The 15,737-nt window shown below is 46.4% G+C and overlaps 1 protein-coding gene across 1 annotated transcript in view; it reads right to left on the bottom strand.

Annotated features, from left to right (window-relative positions):
- Lama3 (laminin, alpha 3) overlaps positions 1–15,737 on the bottom strand; it is a gene marked incomplete at its 5' end in the record, with an annotated part of 381,164 nt that overhangs the window by 4,391 nt on the left and 361,036 nt on the right. The window contains 8 exon segments of the mRNA XM_013504299.1: positions 69–199; positions 291–450; positions 3,676–3,816; positions 5,832–6,015; positions 9,517–9,683; positions 13,755–13,908; positions 14,185–14,316; positions 15,057–15,196. Coding sequence (XP_013359753.1) covers positions 69–199; positions 291–450; positions 3,676–3,816; positions 5,832–6,015; positions 9,517–9,683; positions 13,755–13,908; positions 14,185–14,316; positions 15,057–15,196 — 1,209 coding nt within the window.

Below are 15,737 nucleotides of genomic sequence, written 5' to 3'. Positions count from 1 at the left end.
TGCTATAATCTTCACAAATGGAATCTGGTTTCCATTTCCCACTCCAGGGTCACCAGACTGCTACGCACCTTTCCTGCCTCCATGTAAACACTTAAGTGCTGTCTTTCCTGACTTCCAATGTGGATCAGGAGCCCAGTGAGACTTCTTGGGCGAATGCTGAACATAAGCTTGAACTCTGGCTCCAACAGCACCGAGGTAGCTTTGCAAAGGAAAAAACAAACAATTAAACCATTATAACTGAAGACAAAAGATAGACTCAGAGATACGAACTTTACCAAACTGCTTCTTACCCAGGATGACATGGCCTCCTCCTTGGGAGAAATAAATGCCTTTCTCCAAAGAGCCATTCAAGCAAGGAGACACCCCAACGTTTGCAAAAGGGGAATCCAAGGATTTTAAACCCAACTGAAAGTCCTTCAGGCATCCCACAAAGCTGTTCTGGGGGAGGATCTGCAACCGAGCAGAAAAGAAAGAGTTTATTACCTACAACTCCCCAAAATGCATGGAGTAGCCAAGCGTAGGGTCAGTGCCACTAGCTGGAAAAAGAAGATTTACTGTTCCTGCTGCAGAGTCAGGTGGTTCTGCCTGTTCAATTTGGCTCCTTGTCCACAGTGTCAAGGAAAACCTGTCTACAAGCTGCTTGGTGGCTTGCTGAAGTTCAAAGGCATCTCCAGGCCAGGTGGGTGTGTGCAGGGTGTGGGGGCAGTGGAGTTGCTGGCTGGTGCTGGAGTAAGAACAAGAAGGGTCAACCCGACCCTGGGCCACATACACAGTGAGATGCAGTGTGGCGGAAGTTTCCACATCACTGTTCACAGTTCTCACCATCACTTTGCAGGTATGAACCACTCTTGAGGTTTCATGAGCCGGGGTGAGAGTTTAATAATGCAAGGCAGTTGACTGGAAAATGAGGCCAAAATGTTCCAAAAATAATGAAGAGCCAAACCGCTCCATTCATTGTTCAGCTCAATGTACTACCAACAAAGCACAAGTGCTGTGGAGTTAAAATAAGACATTCTGGGTGCACATCCCGGGTGGGCTTGTGGCTTGCTCTGGAACAGGGGCTCCTCACCTGGGCCAAAGGCTGGGCTTCTGAGAATTTGCAATCCCTTTATATACCAGATGTTCTCTGCATGTACATTTTGCTGGCAAGAGGGACTGTAACATGCTCATAGATTCTCCAGACATTTATAAAATTCTCAAAAAAATCTTAAGAATCATTGCATAAAAATTGCCCAACTCTCTTCTAGAATAAATGCCTTTAGGGCTCTGGAATCCCACACAACAGATGCATGATATGGTAACACTGAGAGACATTGGTGATGCTAGAGATGAGAGTGGGGCTCACATCAATGATAAACTGTTGGCTGCTCTCTTTCTGAAGTTTTAGTTTCTTAAGAAGCCCTGGAGTCCAAGCTAGTAATTAAACCTGCCTTAATTATATCCATTTCCAGGTCCACACTTGAGTCCTGCCACCCACTGAAAACCCTGAATCTAGAATGAAGTGCATACTTCCCAGGATAGCCATAACCTGCCCCTGAATCCTAAAGACCAAGGGGAGAAAGCTCCACTGGGGAGGGTGTGGAGGAAGGCTAAGATGATGGTTTACGTGCCTGGTTGTGGGAGGCTGTGGAAAGAACTCTGGTTGTTAAGGATATTGCAATGGGTGCTGCTATTTGCCCCAGATGTTAGGGAGCCAGGGATGATTAAGATAGCTTTAAGAGAACCTACCCAGGTCATAAACCTACCCAGGTATACCCAAATTGTGCCCCTGAATAGCTGCCCAATCCTGTGAGTTCTTCAAGAGGAAGATAGGTCCCGAGGTCTGAGGGAAAGTCAGCATCAATAGTGAGGATCCTCCATAGCAATTAATATATCTTATATTACATGCAGGTTATTGTGCATAGAATATAACCATGGATAATTTGTGTATGATACTGTTATGGTTTGTGTCTGGCTGCCCTCCCAAAGCCTCATGTAATCATGGTGCAGGCTTCTAGAGTTTATGATTGATTCATGGGTGTGAGTGCTACACCCACCCTGGGGTGGATAGTTTGCATATTTAAGCAGAAGAATAGGCTGCTCGCCACCACTCCTCCAGTCTTGCTCTTGCTGCTTTTGCTATCTTTCACTGCCTTGAATGGTTGCCCTCTGCCATGTGCCACCCTGCCTTGGAGCCTGCCGAGTATGGACTGAAATTTCCACAGACTGTGAGCTAAATAAACCTTTCCTTCCTTAATTCTAGGTGTCAAGTATTTTGTCTCAGCAACAAGAGAAAAGTAAGCAAGACAGATATACATGTAAAAGTTACTATATACGAGAAAGCAAAATAATACTTTATTGCTTGCTGGGGCTTTGGCACAAACCTCAAGCAAAATTCCATTGCATCAGACTGTGTCTTATGGAGACTTTGGCTTTGGCTAGATCAGGCTGAAGCCCTGGAGTCTAAGCTGGTGGGGAGAACCTGCCTTAATTATGTCCATTTCTCCACCTGCATTTGAGTCTGGGTCCTTCCCTGTCTCACTGCAAGCAAACATCAGACTGAAATGTGCCACTAGCTGTCAAGGAAAGGGGCAAAACCTGCATGTGGGTGGAGGATGGTTTGTGGCCTGAGCTGTTGATAGGACCATTTTACTTAGCTTTGAGGGAGAAAAGAGCAAATCTAGGAGAAGAAAGACAAGCGAGTGAGGCCACCCCAAATGATCCAGGTGCGACTACTGCTCTGCCAGAAGGGAGGAGAGATGAGGGAGAGGCAGGCACAGAGCAGGCCCTCAGGCTGTGGATCAGCCCAACCTCTGAGCTTGAGACACCCAGTCAAGTGTCCCTCCTCCTTGGGGACAGAGGGGTCCTGTCTTTCCCTTAGCTCATGGTTCCCAATTTTGGTTCTTGACATTTTTTTAAAAATTCAGATACTGAATAACACTGAGCTGCATATATAGTCAGTATGTTCTTCCTTTCCCTTCTTCTTTCAGTCCTGGGGGTGGGGCCCAGGTTCTTATGTATGTCAAGCCTATTCTCACTTAGCTACACCCCGAGCCCTCTTCCTTTTTCAGTTCTCCCTCTAGCCCTGAGAGGGACAAGGGGTAAACTACAGCGTCGCGCTAATATGTCTTCAACACTCCCTGGTCACTTGGCAAGCGCCTGTATCTCCAAATGAAGGGGACACAGGCCACACTACTGAGCTAATAACACTGGTTCATTTCCGTGTATTTATTGTTATGGTTTTGTACTATTTATGGCAAGGACATTAGGTTTCCATTTATGAGAAAAAGAGAGAAAAGACCATTAACAACACGTTTCAGCTCAATAGCAAACTATGAAGTAAATGCTTTGCCTGAGTACAGCAGAGATGGCCAGGTGGCACAGATTACTGAAGTGCCTCACTGCCTTAATCCAAAATTGCTTTCAGCCTGCAGCCTTAAACGTGTGTGCAGCTCCTGGGAGAGGAGCTAAGGGCCTCATGTGCATGAAGACACAAAGGCCTGCACTCTCTGCATATGTGGGTGCCTGTGTCAACCTGCACCCAACACAGGAAGGCTTCTCAGTGAGGAGTGGGGTCCTTCTCTGTGGCCCTGTGAACATTTGATATTAAAAAAATATTTAAAGCATTTTGAGATTCTTAAACATCTTATATCATTACAATGGCTGTATTATAACGTGAACTTGTTCTATGTTTACCTTTGGCTTCCCTGATGGAGACCACCCCAGGTAAACCTGTGCTCTGGGGCTGCTGGTGGAATTTCCAGGCAAACTGCCCTCCTGGGCCTTCAGCCCATCCACAAGCAAGCGCCCCCTTCCACCATCGTGCCCAAACACCACCTGCAGAGTCAAGAAAACACATGAGTCAAGTTCTTACCTCTGATATGTGCTGCTGTATTTTATTAATAGTCACAGGACATTTTTTTTTTAAAGTTCCCTACCCTTCTGATTGCTGTAAAAAAATGAGATGTTTTTCTTCTGTTTCTCATTACCACTGTTTTGTGAGATTGTGTTAGATATTGAACAAACTAAGTAGAAAGGACAGATAAATAAAACATTACTCAAAAGTAAACTACATAAACAGATACAGTTGATCTGGAAATTTGTACCAAAGGTGGGCAACCAGAGGCACAGAAATCAGCAAGCTTCTTTGCAACCAAGGGAAACAGCAGTTTAAGTAGACTGAGAGGAGCGGAAGTTGTCTGCGCCCTTGAGGAGGCTCCTTGGAGCAAGAAGAGTGCAGCCACTTCTAACACAAGGGGCAGGGTTTTCAGCTCTTTGCTTCCAGTTAGGACTCCTGGGCCCTTGTGTGGACTCTGCCATCTCTGCGGTTTCCACATCCAGCTGCAGCCCCCAGTCTCTCCTGTCTGGGACACTAGGGTAGCATGTCTGAGCTCCTCGTCTTCCTCAGCCAATACTCTACTCTTGGGTCACACAGCCTCCTCTCCACCTTCTCCACCTCAGCAAATGCCCACCACTGGGCAGACTGCTGCGGTATCAACTGCTCCATTGTCCCAGTCCTTGTGCGCCCCGGCCAGCCCTCTGCTTTGCCTCTGGGGCCCATCCGGACCCCAGCTCTGCACTTCCAGGCTGGTCTCTCTAGAGTCCCTACTTCTACTTCTAACCTCCCTACTCCTTCAGCTGATGAGAGTAAAAAAACACCCATCTGCTTGGCTAGTTCAAGCCTCTTCCAAAGCTGCAGAGACACCTGGAATGAAATCCGAAGTCCTCAGGTTGTCCTTCAGAGCTTAACAATCTGGCCCTGCCTACCACTCCAATACTGCTCCTAGCTCTGTGGTTTGTACAGCGTACTAACTCCCACCTGGAGGTCCTTACCTTTGCCCTCCTCTGCCTGGAGCACCTGTATAAATTCATAGGACACTCACCCTCTGCAGGAGGCCTTTTTTAACTCCCTGGTCTAAAATAGTCTCCCTACCCTGCACTGTCATTTCCTGGCCTTGCTCTAGTGTCTTCTGCAAGCACTTGCCAGTGTCTGGTGTTATATTGAGAGTTTTGTGTTTATGTGCTCCAGTGAGCAGCTCACGAACTATTGGTTGAATGACTAAATGAATACAACTTGTCAAGTCTCTTAGATTAGCTGAGTATCAGTTCTCTCGTTTTAAAAAAAAATCCCTCTGGAGTTACACTGTATTTTTAAAAATCTGGTCTGCCTTGAGGCCAGAGCTGGGTTGCTAGGGATGTGGGTCTTTTTGCTTGTCCGATGGGGAGGGCATTCAGGTAGCCTGAAAGTGGCCATTGCAAGAGGCAGATGGTCCAGGAAGCAGGTTGGATGTAGGCCAGGGAATAAAGCAGCCCAGTGAGGATGGAGGGGGTCTAAGGAACAGTGGCTGTGTCCACCTGGGCATTTAGGGCATCATTAACACATGGTGTGTGCAGCAGTCCCAGCACCTTGGTGCCCAACGCCTCCACCCACACAAGCTCTCCTGGGAAGGATGCTGGGTCCTATTTTCCATTCCTCAGACAGTGAATTTCACCTCAGCTGCAGGTGCAGGTTGAATATTCTTGATCAGACATGCTTGGGACCAGATGTGTTGGAAATTTCAGATTTTCTGGATTTTAGAATATTTACATGTACGTAATAAGATATCCTAGAGAGGGTATCCAAGTCTAAACACAAAATCCGTTTACATCCATATATACTATATACATGAAAACCCAAAAGCAATTTTATGCAATGTTTTTGGCCTGCCTGCACTTTGACCACAACCCAAGATCAGGTGCGGAATTTTCCACCGTGGCGCCAGGTCGTTACTCAAAATTTTGGGATTTGGGAGCATTTTGGGTTTCAGATTTCTCAGAATGCTCAAAGTGTAGTGAGGTAGCCAAGGTCTTACCGTGTGCCACTTGCCGTCGTTGTATGTCTCTTTACTTCTGAGCCTCAGCTTTTTCCCTTCTGCCCCCAAAGCAAAGACCAGGTGTCCTTTCCACAGGTAAAGAGCCATAAAGGAGTTCTTGGTCCCCGTGTAAAACACCAGGCCCCCCGAGGAGGTTGTTTGTATGTCCACAGAAAACTCTGACCTGTGGGGAAAAGAAAGCAACAGCAAGAAGGAAAAGGGATTTGTTACTGCTTTTCTGTATCTCATAGCTGGGAGAGTGAGGTACATGTACCCAAACCCGTTTTTCCAGTACATGAGCAAAGGCATGTCCCTTGCCTCTCTCACCCCTGCCCCTGGAAACCACCATTCTAGTTCCTACCCACATGGATTTACCTGCTCTAGGTACCTCATATAAGTGGAATCATACAGTATTTGTTTTATTGTGACTGGCTTGTTTCACTTAGTAGCCCGAAGTCTGTAAGCCCAATGAATATGCATTCTATTTGTGTGTATTCCCAGAGAGGGAAGTTGTAGGGGGAGTAGGGATCAGCAGTGAATAAGGATGTGACCCAAGCACCAGATGAGCACTTTCTCTCTGTAAGACTCATAACATGAATGTTTAACATAAATGCACAGAAGTAAAGATTCGCCTATCTCTATGACCCACCAACGCTCATGCTTCATCTATGATGGAAGAGGAACTAAATATTGTGTAGTCAAAGTGGAGGTTGAAAGTTAACATTCATTAGCATGGATGGTTGCATGGCATTTGTACATCTGACTGAGCAAGATTTACAGTCTATGGAAACTTACATCTATCCACTCCTATTCAATACATATTTAACAAGTGTGTAGCAAGGATAAGGCTCTATGCTGGGATCTGGATGTGCAGATATGGATGGTGGTTCATTTTTAAGCTGTACATGGTCCACGGATGCCCTGAGAGGGATCCTAAAGATATGGCAGAAACAGGTGGTAGAGACAAAGGTAAGAGCTGGCTGTCATCTTGCATTGCTTGAGCCTACTATCTCAGCGCACATAGGACTGAAGCAGGAGCAAGCTTGGTCCTGCTTAGAGCTGCACCCCCAGTGCGCCATACAGAGGAGGGACTCAATAAATAATTCTTGAATTGAATTAAACAATCAATAGAAATTCTGGAGGCAGAACCTAGAAGTGGAAGGAAAAGTTACACTGTTCATTCGCTTTGCTTTTCAGTACTGTGAGGCTGAGATGTAATCTTCAGATTAGCAAGTTTCCTGGAGGGGAACATTCTTCAAAAGGAAAAAGAAGTTCGTATTTGTTACATGAAACCACCCAGATGGCAGCGGCTGTATCTGCGAGCGTGGAGAGCGGGAGGGCGAGGGCTGGCAGAGGGAAGGCGATCCTGGAAGGCGCTCCAGAAGGGAAAGCACCTCGCGCATGTGGGCTGGGTAATCAGACTTGACATTTACTTCCCAGAACTGTTTCTTAAAGCAATTTTCTTTCAGAAAAGACTAACTGACTAACACCCCGAAAAGGCGGCAGTGAATTCAAATCCCAGAACATAGTATTGTAGCTTTGACTATTCATGGCTAGAGGCGGAGAAGGGAAATCACACTTTCATGCGTCCACCCTAGGGTTACAGTGATGGTACCAGTTTGGAAAGAGAGTCAAACGTTGCTAGAATGAAATCAGAATAGGAATGGTAAAATACTTGCAGCTTCCTAAAAATATGAGCCTGTAATTCCTGAAAATATAATTTGATTGCTACGCTATTTGGCACTCAAATAGTTTGAAATTTGTATTTACAAATGATGGACTGCATTTTATTTAAACTTTTTAAATGTCATCTTTTTCATTGATGATGTATAATTTAGAGCTGGACATGAAAGGATTGAATCTGGGGACTGAGTCACCAGAAAAAGCTGGCTAGCTTCCCTCACTGGAAGTGCAGGGGGAGAGGGCTGAGCTGTGGGGGAGGGGTGGGCCAGGGCTGGGGAGAGAGCATTCGGGTAGCATCTGTATCTGCGGCTGCTGGTGTTTAGTCATTAGGGTCAGCTTGATCAGGGACAGGGCTTGGCGGTGAGCCTTGCCACTGAGAAGGCACCAGGGGAGGGCTGAGGGACAATCCCCTCCCTCTGCCTCAGTCTTCTATCAGCACAGTTTGCCAAATGAAAGATCCCAAGTCTTGACCCTGGAGACAGGAACTGCCTGATGATTTCCTCTACTGAATGCAGTATTTTATTTTTCTATCTAGGTACTAGGAATTGAACTCAGGGCCTTTGCACTGAACTACATCCTTAGTCCTTTTCCTTTTTTTTTTTTTTATTCTGAGACAGGGTCTCACTAAGTTGCTAAGTTGCCCAAGCCAGGCTCTAACTTGTGATCCTCCCACCTCAGCCTCCCAGAGTGCAGAGATTATAGGATGCACCATCATGGCCTGCGTCAGTGCAGAATTCAATTCGTCCCTCACCTTCACATCTACCTGCTGGTGAATCATGCCCATGGCTCACTGAGTGCCTCACCTTCCTGCGAGGGACACAGAATCAATTCCATTTGACTGAAGAGAAAACAGAGGTCCAGAGAGTGGTCACGATTCGCTAGAACAGGTGGGACAGGCACAGCGGGAAAGCTTGGACTTTGAAAATTTAAGTTTCATGGTTTGTGGTGGCCATGAAGACGTGTTCCCTTTGAGGGCCCCTGCTGTGGGCACAGTGCCCTGGCCGCTGCCTCCACTGCCCTGGGATCAGCAGCCACAACTTGGGCTGCTCCCAGCCAGGGATGGCTGGCAGACTAGAGCTGGGCCACTTGGGCTCCACACCGGGCCCTCTGGGGTGACCTCTGCTTGGGGTGTCCCGAGCCTGGCTGACTTCTCAGAGCTGTGCCGCACTCTGAGCCCCTGTACTGGCCCTCGTCCTCATGAACTCTCCTCACGGGTCAGCAGGCCCCGTGCCAGCTTGAGGTTTTCTCTGGCCCCCTGCTGGCACCTGTCCTCTCACTGTCATCTTTCCCTGGGTTTCCCACAATAAACCCAGTGCCCATCTGTTTGCATCTGAACGTCTGAGTCTCGAGCAGCTGAGCTGGCACGCAGCCTCAGGCCACACAGCCAGTGTGTGACTGACTAGGGACTGAGAGCCAGGTCACCGTGACCCCTGAAATTCTGCCTCTGCAGAGAACTCTTGAAGGAACAGTTGGACCCTTTTCTTTACGCCTCCTTCAAACCACCTGAGAATGACAAGTTTTGTTTTTTTCTTTCTACTGGCATCGTTAACATCTCTGCTCACTCCCTCCCCCACCAAAGAGATGCAGCGGGCTGGCACAAAAAGTCGGAACGCATTCTCTAAACACTGTCTATCTGCCACCAAGGCTTCCTAAAAGGACACTTTTCCTTTTGCTACAGAAACCAAGGGAAGATGATTTGTCATAGAAATAAATAGCAGCTTTGGGAACAAAATCAGCCTTATTTTTAGAACACTGTCAATTTCTAACTGATTGTCTCAGCCCCTGAGTGGTACACGTCACATTTGCACGCCAGCTGCGGGGAGCACATGGCCAGCAATCACGTTCCCCCCTGCGGTTCTGTGCGAGCTGCCACCCCTCTTCACAAGAATGGTAATGCCACCTTCCTCTGTGAGAGGGGCACAATGTTGTGCCAGCCAGACATCCCCAGGAACAATCGCAGTCACACTCTGAGTTGGCCCTGGAGCAGGAAAATTTAAAATACCTGGGCTTCAGCAACTCCTGGGGAAGCTTGAACAGCAAGTGGCTGGTGGGACTGTCCCCAAACTGGAGGGCTCTGTGATTCTGCGTCCCAACTGGCGGTGAGCAAAGCTTCGCATCTTGCCACACTTCCATGCTCCTGGGGGAGGTCGCTGGTGCATCCCCCAACATCTGCATGGGAAAGGAGCACAGGAGGAGGGTGCTAGTTGCTGGTTTGTGCAGAGAAGAAAGATTGTCTTGCCAAGCATCTGGATTAATTTTTCACTCTCCAGCAAATAATCCCATGGGGACAGGAGGTTCCCACTGACAGTGCTTCCTGGAGCTCACTGGCTGGCATAGAGCAGGGGACAAGGGAAAGCCAGCGCTTAGCCTCAGCTCCATAGCACTCTTGCAGCCAGTCAGTGTCCTAGCATGGCTTTGCCTCTAGAGAGGTATACACAGGGCTGGAAGGGGCAGAGGGTCAGTCCTTGGGGAGACAAAGTTGCACAGCCTCTAAACATCCCCCTTTCTCTTGCTCTCCTTGGGGAGGACATGTGCTATTCTCACCCCATATGAATCTGGTCTTTTTGGAAAGCTGTTGCTCCTGCAGATACCCAGCGGCCTGCATCATCATGGAGCACTGGAAGAAGCGACGTGCCCTAGACAGCCAGCAACACAAGGCAGCTGTAGCCAGCCAGTGGGACATGGAGCCACAGAACTGCCATCTCCCCTTCCTGGCCACTCATTGGAGCTTTGGCAGCAGGGCAGGTGAGTGGACCCAATCAAAACTAACAGGAGCACCAGGATGAACCGTTTTGGTCATCACCCTTTGCCACCAACTCTTCCCTAATTCTCATTATCTTTCAAAGAAGCCAGGGTCAAAGTCTTGGTCATCAAGGAAACCCAGCTCATTGGCCTCTTTCAATCCTGGTCTTCACTTCCTGCTGCTCCTCTCTAGGACCTATTTTGTTTCCACTCTTTGCCTCTCTAGTGTCTCTGCCCTGAAAGTCGGTCTGACTCTCCTGCCTGGACTATTGTAGTAGCTTGCGTGTTTAACTCTTTGCCCCTAGAATTTCCCTACACCTAACCATGCCACAGGCTGCTGCCAGTTTCATAATCTTTAATCTTCTAAGTAGTTTAAAGCACACCTTTCAATGGCTTTCTACTGGTTATTGAAATGGTCAGAGTTCACACAGGTCATGCAAGGTTTGCCCAATCTGATGCTAGTGTGTGACTGGAGTTACCCTCTGCCCTTGTCTTCCTCCTCCAGAAGATTTCCCATTGTTTATCCTGCTTCCGCAACCTACAGAGGCCTTCAGAGCATATTCTCTGGGATTCTACAGCCCTAAGTTCAAATGCTGACCCTACCAGTTACTGATGGGTGTTCTTGGGCAAATGTTTGAAACACAGTTTCCTGGCCTATGAAATTGGTATTTTCTTCTGCTCTCAGTAGGATGTGGTGCAAACAGAAAGGGACAGCATGAAGCCTGGGGAGGATCAGAGAGCATGCATGCAAAGTGTCTTGTACCTATGAGCGCTGCCCACATCCTGTCTCCAGCTTTGGGCTTCTGCTCACACAACACCAGTATTCATACAACTAAACTTGACCCATGCTCAGGAGCCCCAGCTCCTGGTCACCCCCCACCAAAGACCCCCCCTAATTTCCATGATAAGAAAATCCCTGTTGCACCATTCCCATAGCATTTTGTGTTCCTCTCCTTTAGGCTGTTGTTATTATTATGCATAGTAATAATAACTAATACACATTACATACTTAACTACATGCCAGGCCCCTTCCCAAGTGTTTTATGTTTATTTCATCATTTAACCCTCACAACAACATCATGAGATATGACGATTATTTAACTTCATTTACACTGGAGCAAGAGAGTTTAAGTAATTATTCAAAGGCACGGATATAACCCGTGATAAAGCCCAATGTAAGCCCAGGAACTCTGACCCAGAGGGCCAGTACTTAGCCCTAAGCTTGTTGCAGTCTCTCTGCTATGGGGCTATTAGAGGTAGAACTAACATCTTCTGTCTAATTTGTGGCTTGCACAGAACTGAGGGAAAATTAATGCAGTCACAAACATCTCCCACAGAAATAGCCCTGGTCCTATCCACTGCCTCCAATGGACACCTGGCACACCACCAACCAACTCCCTTTCCAGTCTCTTCCCGCCAAATCCTAGTCCTCCTATCTTCATGGAGCGCTCGATGGAATCTCCTCAACCCAACAACCCAGACTGGCTGCCTCACATTGTCCCATCTCGCCCTGGTCTCCCAAATCCAGTTGTCTTGAGTCCAGCATATTCTATCTTCTAAATAGCTGTAGAGTCTATTTCCTTCTCTTCAGCTCTGTGCCAGTTCTGCCTCTCATAGTTATCAGTCTTACAATAAAAAAATGAACCTAAGGCTTCATTTCTGAGGGGACAGTTCTAAAGATGTTCCTCTGGTAACAGTAAAACGATAAACATTTGGGTTCATGAAGTGTATTTCTCTGCAATAGCATAAGACATTTCTTATATGTTATCCATTCAAACTCTGCAAATCATCATGCAGCACAGAAAGATTAGCAAACAGCACACGGCTGAAGTTAAGTGAAAAGTGGGCCGAGCAGAGCAGATCACTGCCCAGCGGGGCAGGCTGTGGAGCTGGGACCCCACCTCCACCTCAGACTGGGAGAGCTGGGCAACTGCTCACTCTTTCCAACTGCAGCCCCTTTCTGCAAGACGTGGCTAGTGACAGTGCGGACTGCACAAGGTGAAGGACTTAGTAAGAAAATTCCCTTGGAGGGCTTAGTGCAATGCCTAGCAGACTGGGGTGCCTTGATGTTATCCATTAATCTTATTCACTGTGACCTCAGACATAGGAGGTTACACTGTTAGCCTCAGGCACAGCAAGGACTTCCTTAAGGCCTAACCCCGCGTTCAATTCACAATGCCTCTGCTTCCTCTCAGTCTCTCTGTGTAGCACACGGGACTCCCTTGGGAGCATGCCTGGTCCCCCCGCGTAAAGCCTCTGAGCTGGGATTGCAAAGCTCCCTGGGTATTTCTCATGAGCAGCCAAAGTTAAGCCCACAGCTTCGACATGGCCTGAGTGCGCATGCGTGTCTTCTCACAGGCGCCCCATGAGGCAGGAGAGGGACTTGGCCCTCCTATTCTGAAGAAAAATCAATGGATCTAACGCAGACACAGCAGAGCTGTCCGGAGAGAAAGGCATCAGCTACAGAAATTCAGAAACTTATGAAGGTTCTGTTAGCCACTAGGCAGGTAATTTTTAGGGGCAGTTGTTAACTTTGGAGGAGCGGGGCTTTAAAGAGCTGTTAATGTTTTCTCCAGGTTTTTGTTCCATTCAGATAATGCTCTCCAGAGAAACCACAAGGAATTAGTTTAAGCCATCAGGGCTGCTCAGCCCTCTTCTAGGAGACTTAGAGTAAACTTTGCTCGTTATAATTTCATCATAGTGCTACATTCTGTGCCCAGAGAATGCTTCTGTTCACCTTCTTTTTGTTGTTGCTGTTTTGGTCTTAGGCATTGAACCAGGTCATTTACATTGAGCTACATCCCCAGCCCATCGCTTTAGTTTGTTTGTTTTTGTTTTATAATTCTGAGACAAAATCTTGTTAAATTACTAAGTTGCCCAGCATGGGTTTGAACTTGCAGTCCTCCTGCTTCAGCCTGCCAGAGTGCTGGGATCCCAAGCATGCACCACCACACCCAACTCTGTCTGCCGTTTTTGAACATGCAATGTGTGAAGAAGCATGATCTCCAGCTGAACATGTGCAGGAATGTGCCCACCTCTCCATGTGAGGGCAAGGGTCTTCAATATAAATGTGCATGCGTTTCCCATCAGAAGCCACTGGCTTTCTTTCCTGAAGGACAGGCACTGCTCTGAGAATTATGCCCTAGTCTTTGTTGCAAGGAATAAACCTTTCTTTCTTCACCCTTTTACTTCCGGGTTGTGCTTCTTGGCTTTGTGTTCACCAAGGACCAACCCATTTCATTCAGTTATAGTTCTGTTTGTTCTGTGGCTGAAAACTGCCAAATTTTCAAAAAGATACAAAACAAAAGCCAGAAAGAAAATTGTTTTGTCATTGTGGCGCAATGCAATGGCAGACAGCCCAAGAATGCCACTTCACAGAGGCACTGAGCCCTATAGACCTGGCCATTTACCCCCCTTTCCCACCATCGGTCACCTGGCTGTCCCAGGAGAATCATCCATCCAGTGGAGATAAAGCCAGGGTGAGGCTTTGACACTTACTCTGTTGATATCGAAGGTCCGGGCCTTGTTAAACTTCGTGGACCCTTTAAGTAACATTAGGAAAGGAGGTTTGTTCAGACTGCAGCCTCCTACAGACACATCTCTCTTGGTAGATTTACTGGCAAAATCTAAGACTTCAGGGCTCTCCAGAAACCTGGAAAGGAGCAGAAATGAAAGCTGCTTTGTGGTGATCCTCCTGCTTCAGCCTCCCAAGTACTAGGACTACAGGCATGTGCCACCACATCCAGCAACAAATAACATTCTTAACTGTCGTGGGTCCTAGTATATTTGTATCTCCCTCCTGAATACCACAGCTACAAGCCAGAGGAAGGAGTAGGGGGAACATTACTGACTAGGATTTTGGCAGGAGTAGGGTAGGTCCAGAGGGTCGGCTGTTCACATCAGTTCCCACATAGAAAAGATCACCCACCTCTCGATGAAAACATTGCTGATACAACCCTCAAAAGAGCTCCCACCCAGGCGGAGAGACTGCGCAGAACTGGAAATGCCCTGTAGCCTCTGGATCCTCCGGAGGGGCTGGTCATCCAGGAGAAGCGGGAGGCTGAAAGAGGAGGAAAGCACGAGTGAGACCTGCTAGGAAAGATGCTCAAGCCATGGGGTCAGTTTACACCCTTGACCCAGACTCGGTATCTGTTACCTAAAAGCACTGGTTAGACTGGACTTGTTCTTAAAGACCACTGAAATTTACTTTCATGTATTCTTTACACATAGCACTTTCACTCAGTATTGTACACATACAGGAATTCGCATATCCTATTGTACTCAAAAAAGTCTTGTAACATGAAAACGCCAAAATAACCAGTTCCCAGAGAAGGAAACAGATTCGCCCCAGGCCAAGAACCCCACTGTGAGGTGGTTTTTAGTCTCTAGCTTCCCTCTTTCTCCAAGAGTAACCAGCATCCTGGACTCTGGCAGAATAACTTGCCCTGCTTTTGAACTTTGTAGAAATGTGATCATAGGGGATGATTTCTTTTATGGGTGACTCCTTTTGCACCACATTATGTTTGTAAGGTTCATCCATGTCATTCCATATAATTTTAGATTTTTCTTTTACATTGCTATGTAGTGGTCCATTTTGAATGTACCACAATGGATCCACATCCAATAATTTAATTTATTTTTATTGAAAACGTTGATATAGAACAAGGAGGAAGACTAAGATTTTCTAGTAAAGTAGCATTAGCATCAAGAACAAACATTTTGCAACAAGATATAAGAGAATTCTATTTAATGTAAATAACAGAACTCTCAGAACCCGGATGGAAGTACAAGCCCACTCACCCTGCGTTGTCACTTATTACAGATACGTAATGCAGCAAACCATCCATGTACGTCTGAGGAGACTTAAAAATTGGGCTGGTGCTGTCCTTGGTGCTCAGTTCAATGTGACCATCTTCCAGAGTGACCTGCAGACTACTTGTCTGAAATCACCACAGGACACATCCATCAAAACATAATTTGCAGTTAACATTAGAAATAACTGAATACTGAATTTATGATCCCAACCATGTATAAAATAGGATGTTTTGACCCAAATATTTTGACTTAACCATTTTAATCTAACTTAACCATTTTAATCTAATTGTTATTTATGAATATTTTGACTCCATGTCTATGACTATAAAAATCTTATGCAAAATATTTTAGCACTTTTAAATTTGTCAAAAACATTTTTCTGGACTTAACATTCATTAGGACAATCTAACCTCTCATTCAGTTATCCAAAACAGTCATTTCTAAATTTTTCTGTCTTAACTTTTCATTTTTCTAAAGTTATTTTTAGCAGGGTCAATTCTTTTTTGAATACATTTTAGAGCAAAGAGTTAGTTCATCAATTTTTTTTTTTATACAGGATTAAAACAATGATTTCTTCTCTTTGGTCATCATGAATTTTTAATTTTCTGATCATTATTTTTAGGAAGCCCAATTTTCCATGTCAAACTGTGCAGATCTAAATTTTCA

This window comes from Chinchilla lanigera, unplaced genomic scaffold, assembly GCF_000276665.1.
Source record: "Chinchilla lanigera isolate Chin_1 unplaced genomic scaffold, ChiLan1.0 scaffold00001, whole genome shotgun sequence".
In the NCBI taxonomy this organism is placed as follows: domain Eukaryota; kingdom Metazoa; phylum Chordata; class Mammalia; order Rodentia; family Chinchillidae; genus Chinchilla; species Chinchilla lanigera.
Note: the sequence above shows the minus strand (reverse complement) of the source record. Positions and strands in the feature narration are given on the sequence as shown.